The following is a 14,539-nucleotide window of genomic DNA, read 5'->3' on the forward strand; positions in this document are numbered from 1 at the left end:
ATTGAAGACAATTCAGGGGTTTGCATAAGATTACAAAGCTTACAAGTCACCCTCTGGACGCTGGTATCAGCAATTGCAAGAAATAGAAATTAATATATCATTACAACTAAAGTATTGTCAATGCCCAGAGCAGTGTCTGGCACGTAGTAGAACTCAATAAGTACTTGTCGAGTGAATGAATGCACTTTTCTTTTCAGGCCTGTATTGATGAAAATTTGGACATGGTGAAGTTTCTGGTGGAGAACAGAGCCAATGTAAACCAGCAGGACAACGAGGGCTGGACACCCCTTCATGCAGCAGCTTCCTGTGGCTATCTCAACATAGCAGAGTGAGTCTCTGTGTGGGCTTGGACTCTTTGTAGGAATAGCCTTCTTTTCTTCTCTTAAAACTTTGAATTCATAAACAGTTGTAATTTCTATTACAAATTATAAAAGCAGGAAGATGAATCATTTTTAAGGAATAATTGATACTATTTTTTATATATAGCTGCTAAATCCAGTTTTTCAGTTGAAATTTTTTGTTTGCTTCTATTTTCAGGAAACATACATTTTGGCATACTTAGAGGTGGCTTCTGTCTGTTGCACTATCTGGGTCACTTTTTGAGCAACTATAACATATGTGGGCAGGCCTAGAAATTTTTTCTGGACTTCCTTGTAAACTTGTTTTATTGTTTAAGAGAAACATCAGTGGGGTGCCTAGGTGGCTCAGTTGGTTAAGCATCCGATTCTTGATTTGGGTTCAGGTCATGAGCTCACGGTTTGTGAGTCTGAGCCCCGCATCAAGCTCTGTGTGGACAGTGCAAAGCCTCCGTGGGATTCTCTGTCTGCTGTCTCCTCTCTCTGCCCCTCCCCTGCTCTCTCTCTATCTCAAAAATAAATAAATGAACATCAAAAAAAAGAAGAAAAAAATCAGTGTTCAGTACAAATGAAGGTGGAGAATGCCTGACATACTGATCATGATACCCATATGGTTAATAGCAGAAGAATGAGCCTAAACATGGAACAAAGGAAGGGTAGGGATTGGCATGTGTTTGTTCTCCACATTAGTTGAATGGTATGTTTATTAAGACACACAAGTAGCTCCTGACCTCCATGACAACTAGTTGCCCTTGCCTTGGGCAGAAGAATCCTGACCACATGGTGTCTAGGGTGTAAGAGGTACTAAATAAGTGTTAAATGAAGGAATGAAATTTATTTTTATTTTATTTGTTTGTTTATTTATTTTAAAGTAGTTTCTATGCCCAACATGGTCTAAGTCATGACCCTGAGATCAAGAGTTGCATGCTCCACTGACTGAGCCAGCCAGCCACCCAAGGTTATTTTTATTTTTATTTTTTTTAACTTTTTTTAATGTTTATTTATTTTTGAGAGAGAAAGAGACAGAGTGTGAGCCAGGGAGGGGCAGAGAGGGAGACACAGAATCTGAAGCAGGCTTGAGGCTCTGAGCAGTCAGCACAGAGCCTGACACATGGCTCGAACCCATGGACTGTAGATCATGACCGGAGCCGAAGTTGGATGCCTAACCGACCGAGCCACCCAGGTGTCCCAGTTATTTTTAAATAGGAAAGAGACTTTGGCAGTTGAAACATCTTTAAAATGAGGCAACTGAGTGTTTTCTAGAGATGAGAGTAAATTTAGGTTGGTAAGGTAAATTCACTAAATAAAATGATATTCTGTGATCCTTTGAAAATCAGATGCTTGTTTTAAGACCCTTTTCCATATAATTAGAGCTCTATTATATTTCTCTTATTCAACAAACAGCAGGGAGAATTATGTTGGCAGCTATGTAGAGGCTTGGGAATGGCTTCCCGCAGAATCTGATTTACCCAGGTTTCCTGGGGGAGAGCCTGTGTCTCTGTTTTGCTTTCGAGCCAGGATGCTCAGTGGGAGAAGTTAAACAAAGGGAGAGTCAGAGCCAGAGAAACACTAGGCAGCAGCACTGGTGTTTGACTGGGCTGCTTGTTCTAAAAAGTGGACAATGGGATCGGCCCCAAAGCCAACAGAAGCAAACAATGCAGTTTTCTTCAGTCTCGGTTCTTTACCCTGTCCTCAGTCACCTCTTCATCCCTTAGACTGTCCTCTTCTCAGAGTCTCCTAGAAAAGGCTCTGATTCTCAGCCGTACCCACTAATGCCAACAATCTGATGTCTAAGAATTAAGGTGGCTTCCTCCTAGATTTCAATTTTTACTTAAAAAATTTGTCTAAGAAATAGTTATAGAACATGCTAGCACCTCATTTTTTATATTTCATTATTTGTTCAGGTGGCTTGTTTGTGATTTCTGAGTTGCCAAATCTCATTACATCCAAGAATTTCACTTTTTTTCCGTTGGCAGGTAACTAGCAGAGCTCATGCTTAGAATTAGGATCACTTGTGTTGGCATTATCCATGGAGTCTCTTTCTTTTTTCTCTTTTTGTGAAGCTGAGTACAGAGAATGATTGTAAATGCTTTTTTACAGTGGTTTCTTTAATTCATCTTTCTGGATGAACACGTTTCTTTTGGAAATAAGTTCAAAATTTAACAATCTCCTGCCCAAATAAATATTACCTTGAGTGAAAGGAATCAGTGAGAGTTACTATTTCCTCATACAAATTATTTCTCTTTAGTCAAATGAAAGTCTGACCAGGAGAGAGATGATCTAGACTAGAATTTGTTGCATGGGTGAGGTGGTGGTGGGGATGGCTTTCTTTAATTTATCTTTCATTGTGCGTATCATTATGAGAAAGTTTGATCTTGAAATTATTTATTTATTTGCATTTTGTAGCATTATTTTCTGTACAATGGAAAAAAAAACCTCACTGCTTATATTACTCATTTTGGTTACTTTACCTTTGGGCCCGTGAACGATGTTTTAGATAAGATTAGCCCTTGGTCATTTTGTCTTTTTTTGATATCTTAAATTTTGCATTCTTATCCTCAGAATCATCAGAATTCCAAATTTCAAGGGAGTAGAGACAAATAAAAGGCAGATTAGCTTTCTAGGAAGACTCCAACTGCATTCGATTTCATGTTCCATTATCTTTTTGTCTCATATTTGAACTCGGTTTGATATGTTTTTAAAAACAGGTTTAGAGGCTATTATTTTTCTCATTTTAATTTGAGTTCAGGCTTACTGCTAGTTAGCAGGATGTTTTATATTTTTATTACCAGTAAGTGTTTAACTTAGAAGCAGCAGATTGACCCAAGGGTACAGCATTTAGTTTGGCTTTATAGTTTATTGGGATGTTAATTTATTCTGAGTTTTTAAACACATTAAATTTTCTTTCTTCCTCCTTTAGATATTAGTATTTTTACTAATATATTAGTGATGAGTAAGGAAGAATAGGGAGGCTTTCTTTTCTAAAGGGCATATTTATTTTGCTAGTTGGTATTTCTGAGTCTCTGGATAACTATAAAGATTCTCAGGGGTAAAGTAAATATTACTCTATAGATTGATATTTATTCTTACACAGGTAAAAGTGTGAAACTAAACAGGTTTTTACTTTTTTTCCCCTAAAAATGGTCTAGGAAGGAAGCTTTGCTTAACAGTAATCCCTGAGTCATAGTGAGCCAGATTGCTTTCTAGAAATGAGTTTTCTTGATTATTGGCATAAGAACATGTCCAAAAAGGGAAAAACAGAGAGGCCTGTATAACCAAGTGACACTGTGACTGATCCAATAAGAGATGGAATAGATGTCAGAGCACAGTAGTTAAGATGTTTCATTTATTTCAGGTAATATTTATGGAGTGCCAAGAGAAGAGAGATGATGTCACGATGTTCTGGCAATGATAACAGTGAGGAAGACACAGTTCTTGCCCTCAAGTAGCTTTCAGCCTGATTGGGCAGTTGCATCAATAGTGTCATGGCAGAGGTCCAGAATTAGCGCTGGGGAGGGATCAGGGGAGAGGGTGGAGTTTTAGGAAGGAGACAGAAAGTTCAGTTGTTGACAACAGGCAAAGGCTATGTGAAGGCAAAAGCATTTTAAATGGACCTTGAAAGATATGGAAAGTTTCTAGAAGGGAAAGGATAAAGAGAGGGTATTTCATTCGGTTAGAGGAAACTACTTAAGCTTTGGAGGAGAGCTGAGTGAGAGTGGGATGTGTTTGGGAACATTAAGTGGTCCAATTTGATGAGAGTATAGGGTATAGTTCACTACAAAAAGCTTTTATTGAGCGCTTACTGTGTAGATTATTTCCATTTTGATTTTTCAAGGTGATTTTTCAGTTGTAGTTGAATGTTCCCCTGGCCTGAAGTTGAGGAACCAGAAGAGAGAAGGTATTGAATATATAGAAATGAAGGAGTAATTGATGGACAGAGGATTGGTACTTGATAGAACTAAGAATGCAAAGAGAGGATATTAACCTTTGAATTGAAAAAAGTTTGTCTTCCTCTGAGACTGAGGGAAGGACAGAGACTGCTGAAATTAGATGAATTGTGTATGCGTTTGCACTTTATATATGTGCAATTGATCTATAAATTAAAAACATTTATTGAGGCTCTGTTATACCATGTACTAGACACTAAGAAAGCAAAAACATGATTTTAATATAGTCTTCATTAATTCTTTCTCTTTTGCTAACTCTCTGAAGAGAGAATGACTATATATTGATAATCTTTTGAAAATCTCCTATGGTATCTAAAATGTGATGCCTTAAACATAGTAGGGGTCCAATAAATGCTCACCAAATTGTTGAAATCTGATTTAAATAGTTTTTTTTTTTCTCCTTTAAATACTTTTCAATGTTTGTTAGAGTTCCTAGCATTACTGGGATTCTCACTGGCCCCAAAGCACCTTGATCTAGTGAACAGATGAACTAGACTTGAAGATGGAAGACTGGGGCCGTCACCTCTGTCATTTGCCACCTATGTGATTTTAAGAAAATTACTCAACATAGATGAGCCTCAATTTCTTGTGGAGGTAGTACTACCCATATTGTCTACTTCATAAAATTATCTGACTCATTATGTAATTTTATGTGAAAGCACTTCGAAAATCAAAAAAGATCCATTTAAGCTATTAAAATTATCAGACCTGGGGCACCTGGGTGGCTCAGTCGGTTAAGCATCTGACTTTGGCTCAGGTCATGATCTCGCGGTTTGTGAGTTCGAGCCCCGCGTCGGGCTCTGTGCCGACAGCTTGGAGCCTGGACCCTGCTTCAGATTCTGTGTCTCCCTCTCTCTCTGCCCCTCCCCTGCTCATGCTCTGTCTCTCTCTGTCTCAAAAATAAATAAAACATTAAAAAAAATTTTTTTTAATTATCAGACCTTTCTTCCTCAGAATTGAGTATTGCATTTCAATACAGAATCTATTTAGAATTTAACTATTTATTTCTTTAGTAATTTAGTTTCCTCGTAGAGTGTAGAAGGTTTCATGTAGATGTATGGTTGAAGAGAGAGGTATTGTGGAGACACGATTTACGCAGATTCATGCACATTTTAATTCATTATTTTTCTATTTTCATACCCCAGCACTACTTAATATATTCTAATGTGGCATTGAGAAAGTTTTTGTGAGAATTACTTCTTTACATACCTTCTGAGAGCTCTCATTCTCAATATTACAAGTGTAATAAATTCTTTTGGGAATCTGTTTGGACCTCAGGGATGGTAGGTGAATTCTTAGAGCTGTATGTCTTCCTTATGGTATTTAGAAAGTCTCTTGCTATCCAATAAGAACGAGAGGGTGGAAGTTAGGAATATGAGTGTGAAAGAAATCTTGTTTTGTTGGCATTGTTCATCAGGAAATAGAGACACTTCCAGTCCTAATTATTGAAGGTTAATGGAGTTAGAAATTAATAATGGAACACATCATCTGGGACCATATTTAAAACCTCAAAACAGTGGCCTCACTCATATGCATGAGTTTAAATTGATATCAGATTGACAGATAATATAGATCCTGGATCTTGTCTACACAGGTATTTCATTAACCATGGAGCCAGTGTGGGTATTGTGAATAGTGAAGGTGAAGTCCCCTCTGACCTTGCAGAAGAGCCTGCCATGAAGGATCTTCTTCTGGAACAAGTGAAGAAACAAGGTAAAAAAACTAAGCAATTAGAGGGGGCCAGGAGAGACTCTCAAACACTGCCACTTAGAAAATAATCCATTTGCCGTAAAGAGCTTTTCATCATCATATGATAGGAGAGAATTAGATCTGTCTGCACAGTATTAGTCATCAATTACCAGTCTTGTGTGTCCTCTTAAGAATTCACATAAGAATGGTTCAAATGCCAAAAGGGTGAGCAGTCATTCCTTGTTTTTGACATATCTGAGGATGTATACCCATTGTGTAGTTGGGAGTGACCTGATTATTTTGATAATACAAATTGGACTGACGAGGAGCATGAACATTTCTGAGTATACATGGTATTGGATTTTGCTAGACATTATGACATCTAAAGAAAGGATGATATATAATATAAATTTGAATATGGGCCAAATTCTGTTTATGACTTAATTTTCAGAAGAATCCATATCAGAGAATAAGCCAGAATTTTTCTGAAGGTCTCTAGGTTCTTTTAAAAAAATATATTGCAGATAGATAGCAGGGAGGACAGGTTTTAGGAAGTTTACTAGAACCATGAAGAAACTTTGTGGACCTGATTTATAGTGAATTTTAGTCTTTCCATTAAACTGCCTTACCCACAGTCTGCACTTATGCCAAAAGATTTAGCTCCAGTGGCCTTTCCTGATGTGATCCTTTAGAACAGGCAGGCCAATTCTGGCCACATCCATTTGTTTACATAACACCCAAAGCTGCATTTGCACTACCACAGAGGAGTTGAACAGACTGAATGGCTCATGAAGCTGAAAATATTTGATATCTGGCTTTTTATGGAAAATATGCCAATGCCTACCTTAAAATAATGATGTTCTAGGGCAGTAAATACTTGTTTTTACTGCCTTCCTGTGTATAATTTTTGTGCCTTTAGAATGAAAGAACTTTATACTTAGTTTACCATTCAGTCCCACTCAGCCTTATCCTAAGATTGGCATCACAGTATACAAAAACTTTTTTTTTAAACAAACTGAGATTTTAAAAATAGCTTTAAGAAACAAACTTTCCTATTTTGATTTCTGACTCTTCAGTTAAGGAATATGCTCTGTTGGAAGAGGTATTCAAATGTATGCTTAACTTTGCAGCATGACAGTTCACTCTTTCCATGGAATTCTGGTATGTTCTAAATTAGATACTCCTTTCAATCCAACAAGAAGGTGTAACAGTCATAAATACATATGCACCCAACTTTGGAACACCTAAATGTATTAAGTAAATACTGACAGATCTGAAGGAAAAATAGATTTATTGTTTTATTGTCTATTTTGACGATAGGGGGACTTTAGTACCCCGCTTTCAACAATGGATAGGTCATCCAAACAGAAAACCAACAAGGAAACATTGGACTTGAGCTATACTTTAGATCCTATGGACCTAATAGACATATACAGAACATTCCATCAATAACAGGAGGAAAACTGGAAAATTCACAAATATGTGGGGATTAAACAACATGTTACTGAACAACCAGTGGGTCAAAGAAGAAATCAAAGGAAAAATTTAAAAACATCTTGAAGGGCGCCTAGGTGGCTCAGTCAGTTGGGCTCCAACTTTGGCTCAAGTCACGATCTCATGGTTCATGAGTTCAAGCCCCATGTCAGGCTCTGTGCAAATAGCACAGAGCCTAGAGCTTGCTTCGGATTCTGTGTCTCCCTCTCTCTCTGCCCCTCCCCTGTTCGTGCTCTCTCTCTCTCTCAAAAAAATAAAAATTTAAAAAAATTTAAAAATATCTTAAAACAAACAGAAATGGAAATACAACATGTTAAAACATGTTTTACATGCAACAAAAGCTTTTCTTAGAGGGAAGTTTATAGTGACAAATGCTTACATTAGGAGAAAAGAAATAATCTTAAATATACAACTCACCTTTACATCTCAGAGAACTAGAAAAAGGAAGAAACCAAGCCCAAAGTTAGCAGAAGGAAGGAAATAACAAAGAGCAGAGCAGAAATAAGTGAAACAGGGACCAGAAAAAAACAATAGAAAAGATCAATGAAACTAAGAGCTGTTTTTTTGAAGAGATAAATAAAATTGACAAACCTTTAGCTAGACTAAGAAAAAAAGACAGAAATAAAATCAAATGAAAGAAGAGGTATTACAACTGATACCACAGAAGTGCAAAACATCATAAGAGGCTACTGTGAACAACTATGCCAACAAATTGGATAACCTAGAAGAAATGGATAAATTCCTAGAAATATACAACCTACCAAGACTGAATCGGGAAAAAATAGAAAATCTGAACACATCGATAACAAGGAGATTGAGTCAATAATCAAACAACAAGAAAATCTCAAAACCATGTGGTTTCTCTGGTGAATTCTACCAAACATTTAAATAAGAATACATACCAAGCTTTCTCAAACTCTTTCAAAAAAATTGAAGAGGAGGGAACATTCTCAAATTCATTTTATGAGGACAGCTTTATCATTATATCAAAGCCAGATAAGGACAGTACAAGAAAGGGAAACTATAGGCCAATATCCCTGATGAATATAGATGCAGAAATTCTCAACAGAATATTAGTAAACCAAATTCAACAGCACAAGAAAGCTAATACACTATTAGCAAGTGGGACTTACGTCTGAAATTCAAGGATGATTCAATATACATAAATATGATATAGAACAATAGAATGAAAGGTAAAAATTGCATGATCATTTCAACAGATGCAGAAAAAGCATTTGACAAAAGACAACAATGTTTCATGATAAAAATTTGAACAAATAGGATATAGAAAGAATGTACTTCAACATTATAAAGTCCATATATGGGGGCACCTGGGTGGCTCAGTCGGTTAAATGTCTGACTCTTGATTTTGACTCAGGTCGCGATCTCGACTCAGGTCACGATCTTGCAGTTTGTGGGATCAAGCCCCACAATGGGCTCTGTGCTGACAGCATGGAACCTGCTTGAGATCCTCTCTGTCCCTCTCTGCTCTTCCCCTGCACATGCACGCATGCTCTCTTCTCTCAAAATAAATAAATAAACTTTAAAAAATGGGCAGAGGATCAAAATCCTCGAGGAGAAAGCAGGTCTCTTTGACCTTGGCCGCAGCAACTTCTTATTCAACACGTCTCTGGAGGCAAAGGAAACAAAAACAAAAATGAACTACTCGGACCCCATCAAAATAAAAAGCTTCTGCAGAGCGAAGGGAACAGTCAGCAAAACTAAAAGGCAACTGACAGAGTGGAAGAAAGTATTTGCAAACGACATATCAGATAAAGGGTTAGGATCCAAAATTTATAAAGAACTTATCAAACTCAACACCCAAAAACAAATAATCCAGTGAAGAAATGGGCAAAAGACATGAATAGATACTTCTCCAAAAAAGACATCCAGATAGCCAACCGACACATGATAAAATGCTCAATATCACTTACCATCAGGGAAATACAAATCAAAACCACAATGAGATACCACCTCACACCTGTCAGAATGGCTAACATTAATAACTCAGGCAACAACAGATGTTGGCGGGGATGCAGAGAAAGAGGATCTCTTTTGAACCGCTGGTGGGAATGCAAACTGGGTGCAGCTACTCTGGAAAACAATTAAAATTAAAAATAGAAAAATTAAAAATTAAAAATAGAACTACCTTACGACCCAGCAATTGCACTACTAGGTATTTATCCAAGTGATACAGGTGTGCTGTTTTGAAGGGACACATGCACCCCAATGTTTATAACAGCACTATCAACAATAGCCAAAGTATGGAAAGAGCCCAAATGTCTATTGATGGATGAATGGATAAAGAAAATGAGGTGTATGTGTATACACACACACACACACACACACACACACACACACACACACAAAATGGAGTATTACTTGGCAATCAGAAAGAATGAAATCCTGCCATTTGCAACTACGTGGATGGAATTAAAGGGTATTATGCTAAGCGAAATTAGTCAGAGAAAGACAAATATCATATGACTTGACTCATATGAGGGCTTTAAGATACAAAACAGATGAACATAAGGGAAGGGAAGCAAAAATCCTATAAAAACAGGGAGGGGGACAAAACATAAGAGGCTCTTAAATATGGAGAACAAACAGAGGGTTACTGGAGGGGTTGTGGGAGGGGGGATGGGCTAAATGGGTAAGGGGCATTAAGGAATCTACTCCTGAAATCATCGTTGCACTATATGCTAACTAATTTGTATGTAAGTTAAAACAATAAATTAAATAAAATTTTTAAAAATGGGCAGAGGAACTGGATAGACATTTTTTTCAAAGAAGACATACAAATAGCCAGCAGGTTATGAGAAAATGTTCAATATCACTAATCATCAGGGAAATGCAAATCAAAACCACTGTGAGATATCACCTTACACCTGTTTGAATGGCTATCATCAAAAAGACAGGAAATAGTGTTGGTGAGGCTGTGGAGGAAAGGGAACTCTTGTACACGTTTGGTGTGAATGTATATTAGTACAGTCACTATGGAAAACTGTATGGAATTTCCTCAAAAAATTAAAAATAGTACTGCCATATGATCCAGCAGTTCCACTTCATGGTATATATCCAAAGGAAATAAAAGTAAGATCTTAAAGAAAAACCTGTACTCCCATTTTCAATGCATCATTATTCACAATAGCCAAGATATGGAAGGAACCTAAGTGTCATTCTATGGATGAATGGATAAAGATATTTTATATATATATACATACATATACGTATATACATATATACATATATACATGTATATATATATAACATATATGTATGTATATAATGTACATATATATATAACGTACATATATATGTGTATATATATGTGTGTGTGTGTGTATAATGGAATATTATTCAGCCATGAGAAAGGAGGAAATATTGCTCTGTACAACATGGATAGGCCTTATGCTAAGTGAAATAAGGGCATTATGCTAAGTGAAATAAGTCAGACAAAGAAAGAAACAAATATTGTATGATATCATAGAAATGGAGAGTGGAATAGTGGTGTCCAGGGGGCTGGGGGCGGGGATGAATGGGGAGATATTGGTCAAAGAAAGGGTACAGACTTCCGGTTGTAAAATAAGTTCTGGGGATCTAATGTACAGCATGGTAACTATAATTAACAATACTCTATTATGAACTTGAAAGTTGCTAGGCGATCTTAAATGTTCCCAGCAGAAAAAAGAACTGGTAATTTTGGGAGGTGATGTGGTTGTTAACTAACTTTATTGTAGTGATCATTTTGCAGTATGTCAGTGTCAAATCAACATGTTGTAAAAATTAACTTACATAGTATTATATATCTATCGTATCTCAGTGACACTGGGAAAAAAAGAAATAAAATAAATTGCTTACCCTTTCACCCTGTCTGTCCCCCCAAATCAGACAGATAATCCTTGGATAGTTCACAGGTTCTCATTTAGGAAGTGAGTTGGAAGAGAGTAGACCAAACACAGAGAAAGCCTGCTTGTGGGTATAAAACTCTTTGGATGGGTATGTTTGTATTTGGGACATGTAATTATCTTATATAAGGGGGAATGCCCCACCCTTGTCCCTTTTCACTGGCACAGATGTTGGAGAGTTGGTGGCTAAAAGAAGGAACTTTTGGGAGTTCCTCCATAATGTTTTAAAGTGAAACAAAAGCTAAATTCCCTTGGAAGTTTAACTACACGTGACCTACTCAGCTACTCTAGATTCTATAGCTTCAGGTCAGTATATTTCCCTTCATATGGAATTGAACATTAGAGGTAGATTATTTTTTTAAAGTATATCATACCTGAAACCAAGATTTTTTAAAAAAATATTTATTTTGGGGGGAGTGTAAGTGGGGGAGAAGCAGAGAGAGGGGACAGAGGATCCAAAGTGGGCTCTGGACTGACAGGCTGACAGCAGGTAGCCCGATTGGGGCTTGAACTTACAGACCTTGAGATCATGACCTGAGCCAAAGTCGGACGCTCAACCGACTGCCATCCAGATGCCCCATGAAACCAAGATTTTTGGTTACCAGTCTTATGGTGTAGTAAGTGGAAAAGAGCAACAGACAGAGACCTAGGATATCAGAGTTCTAGTGGCAGCTCTGATGTATTTTGTGGCGTTGAGCAAAGGCACCTCACCTTTCTATGCTTATTGCCTCATCTGTTAAATAGTGATAGTAATTTGTTATATTTACCTCAAAGGATTATTGGCCAACTAAAACGGTATAACATGTAGAAGGTCTTTGAAGTGTACAGCATTGTGCAAATATTATAATACAAAACTAGTGTTCTTTTGGTCTTTATGTTCTTAAAATTGAAAACAAGTTTAAGCACGTTCCTTTAATGGAACTGCCATCACATAGTATTTAAAATGATGATTTAACCCTGGCAAAACTACTACTATGTGTATAAATGCCATTGCTCTTCTAAATAAGGAGTAAACTTGATGAATACCCAACTTGGTGACTAAACTGTTATTTGTGGTTTTATTTATGATGTGTTTAGAACCTAAGGAAAATATCCTGTCAGATTTAAATGGACCTACAGTAATGCTGGCTATCTGGTTTCTGCAGGAGTTGATCTAGAGCAGTCAAGAAAAGAAGAAGAACAACAGATGTTACAGGATGCCCGCCAGTGGCTCAACAGTGGGAAAATAGAAGATGTAAGGCAGCCTCGTTCAGGGGCCACAGCCCTCCATGTGGCGGCTGCCAAGGGCTACTCTGAGGTCCTCAGGTATGGTGCATTTACATCAATCAGGAACTTGGTAGACTGGGAGAAAATGAGCTGGGTTTTGGAAGCAGGGGGTGAATTCGATTTTCAACCATGATGCATTTCTTTCTTTGTTGTTTTCCTCTCTGATCATGCAGTCTTTTCTTATGTTTTGCTGATATGAATCCATAGATGGTCTCCCACCCTCCTACTATCACTTTAGCTTCTCACTGATGTGCATGATATAAAACAGAGTTGAGGTAGACTGGCCTAAGAGATGACCTTACATGACCCCTCTGGTTTATCACTACTTTCCCTGCAATCTTCACCTTTGGTGTCATGTAATACAGGACAGAATCATTTCTGTCAGGTCATTTTGGTCCTTTTTGGACACAGATCATTTCTTCGGCTCTTTAGATGAACTTTACAGATACTGAGTGTGCAGTGTCCAGCTAGACTAGGAGAGTTTAACTTACATGAGGGATTTAGTTTCTACTCGTCTGCCTGTTCCATTTTTCCTTACATCCACACATACTGAATGTAGCTCTTGGTGCTTACTGTTGACAGGCTTTCCCAAATCGTGGGTAGCTAATAGCACTGTCTGTGTAGTCGTGGCCAGACTCTTCCAGTGCTTCATATTCCACCCACCGTGGGGTTTCCCTGGCCTGGTTGACGTTCTCCGGAGTTCTTTGTGTCTGGAGGCCCGTGATAAAGGGAACCTCATTCAGGCCAGTGCAGTTTGGGACCTCAGGAGTCCTACCTTTCTTCCTCCTTGCACACAGATTATAGCTTTGTAGTTAGCACGAAGTCCCTGCAGATACTTTGCAGGGTTGGAAGTGTGCCAGCCTACAGTAAAACTTACAGGGTCCTGGAAAGGCCAACTAGAAAGGTAGTAAGTAAAGCGCCCTGAAGAGAATGCAGTTCTCACTTTACATGTTTCTTCCTTCCTGCACTAGAAGTGGAAAACACACCTTGTAACAGAATTATGTGGTTTGGCTAATATAATTAGGCTTTGGTTAATCTCAAAGGTATACACCTTTCTAAACGTTTGCATCCATGGTGCAACATGGGTGTGCCTAGGAAGTGCCATAGGACCTTTAAGAGAGGGTTGGTAACTGTTCTCTATGATTGGTTTTCAGTGTAGTAACTGTGAAACCTGAGCTCTGCCTTAGAGGACAGAAATAATCACAAGACCCCAGTGGTTCAGGGCCAAAATCTGAAATATCAATTAGGTGATAGTTTATGTGGCAGAAAACTATAATATAGAGGGTATAAATATCTTGTTTGGGGTTTTCTTCTTAGACTTTTAATCCAGGCTGGCTATGAACTCAATGTTCAGGATTATGATGGCTGGACTCCCCTCCATGCTGCTGCGCACTGGGGTGTGAAGGAGGCTTGCTCTATCCTGGCGGAAGCACTCTGTGATATGGATATCAGGAACAAACTGGTTAGTATGCCCGACCTTCTAAAAGGGCAGTGAGATTGGTGGCTGGGTCTCTAGAACAAAAACTTAAAGTCTCAGTTAAATGGCCAGGCTCACTGTCCAGGGAAACATATGTCACAGGCAGCTATGGCTCTGCTCCCCACATCCTCCTCCCTCCCCCCTGCCTCATTATCAACACAGAGAGGTTTGCTATGTTAAATAAAACTCTACTGACCTAGCATTCTGATTCTATTTATGTTGAAGGCCCTAAAATAAACAGGAAAAAAAGATATTTGTCCTTGGCAAAAATGAGCATTGGAAGTCCTAAGGCTATTGTTTGTGGTGAAGTATGAAAGGTGTTATTTTGCTTCATTTTTAATTCAAAGACTTTTAATAGCTGAGCTCTACTCACATCCAGTCACTGAAAAAACATTATAATGA

The 14,539-nt window shown here is 37.9% G+C and overlaps 1 protein-coding gene across 8 annotated transcripts in view; it reads left to right on the forward strand.

The window, feature by feature from the left end:
• PPP1R12B (protein phosphatase 1 regulatory subunit 12B) overlaps positions 1 to 14,539 on the forward strand; it is a 218,543-nt gene that overhangs the window by 56,288 nt on the left and 147,716 nt on the right. For all 8 annotated transcript variants that reach the window (XR_007458821.1, XM_049634365.1, XM_049634366.1 and 5 more), the window contains exons 2-5: positions 198 to 328; positions 5,898 to 6,016; positions 12,540 to 12,699; positions 13,978 to 14,122. Coding sequence is in view for 7 of the 8 variants with exons in the window: in XM_049634365.1 (XP_049490322.1) it covers positions 198 to 328; positions 5,898 to 6,016; positions 12,540 to 12,699; positions 13,978 to 14,122 (555 nt within the window). In the remaining variant the exon portion in view is untranslated. The remainder of the gene's footprint in view (positions 1 to 197; positions 329 to 5,897; positions 6,017 to 12,539; positions 12,700 to 13,977; positions 14,123 to 14,539) is intronic.

Source organism: Panthera uncia, chromosome F1 (assembly GCF_023721935.1).
Source record: "Panthera uncia isolate 11264 chromosome F1, Puncia_PCG_1.0, whole genome shotgun sequence".
NCBI lineage: Eukaryota > Metazoa > Chordata > Mammalia > Carnivora > Felidae > Panthera > Panthera uncia.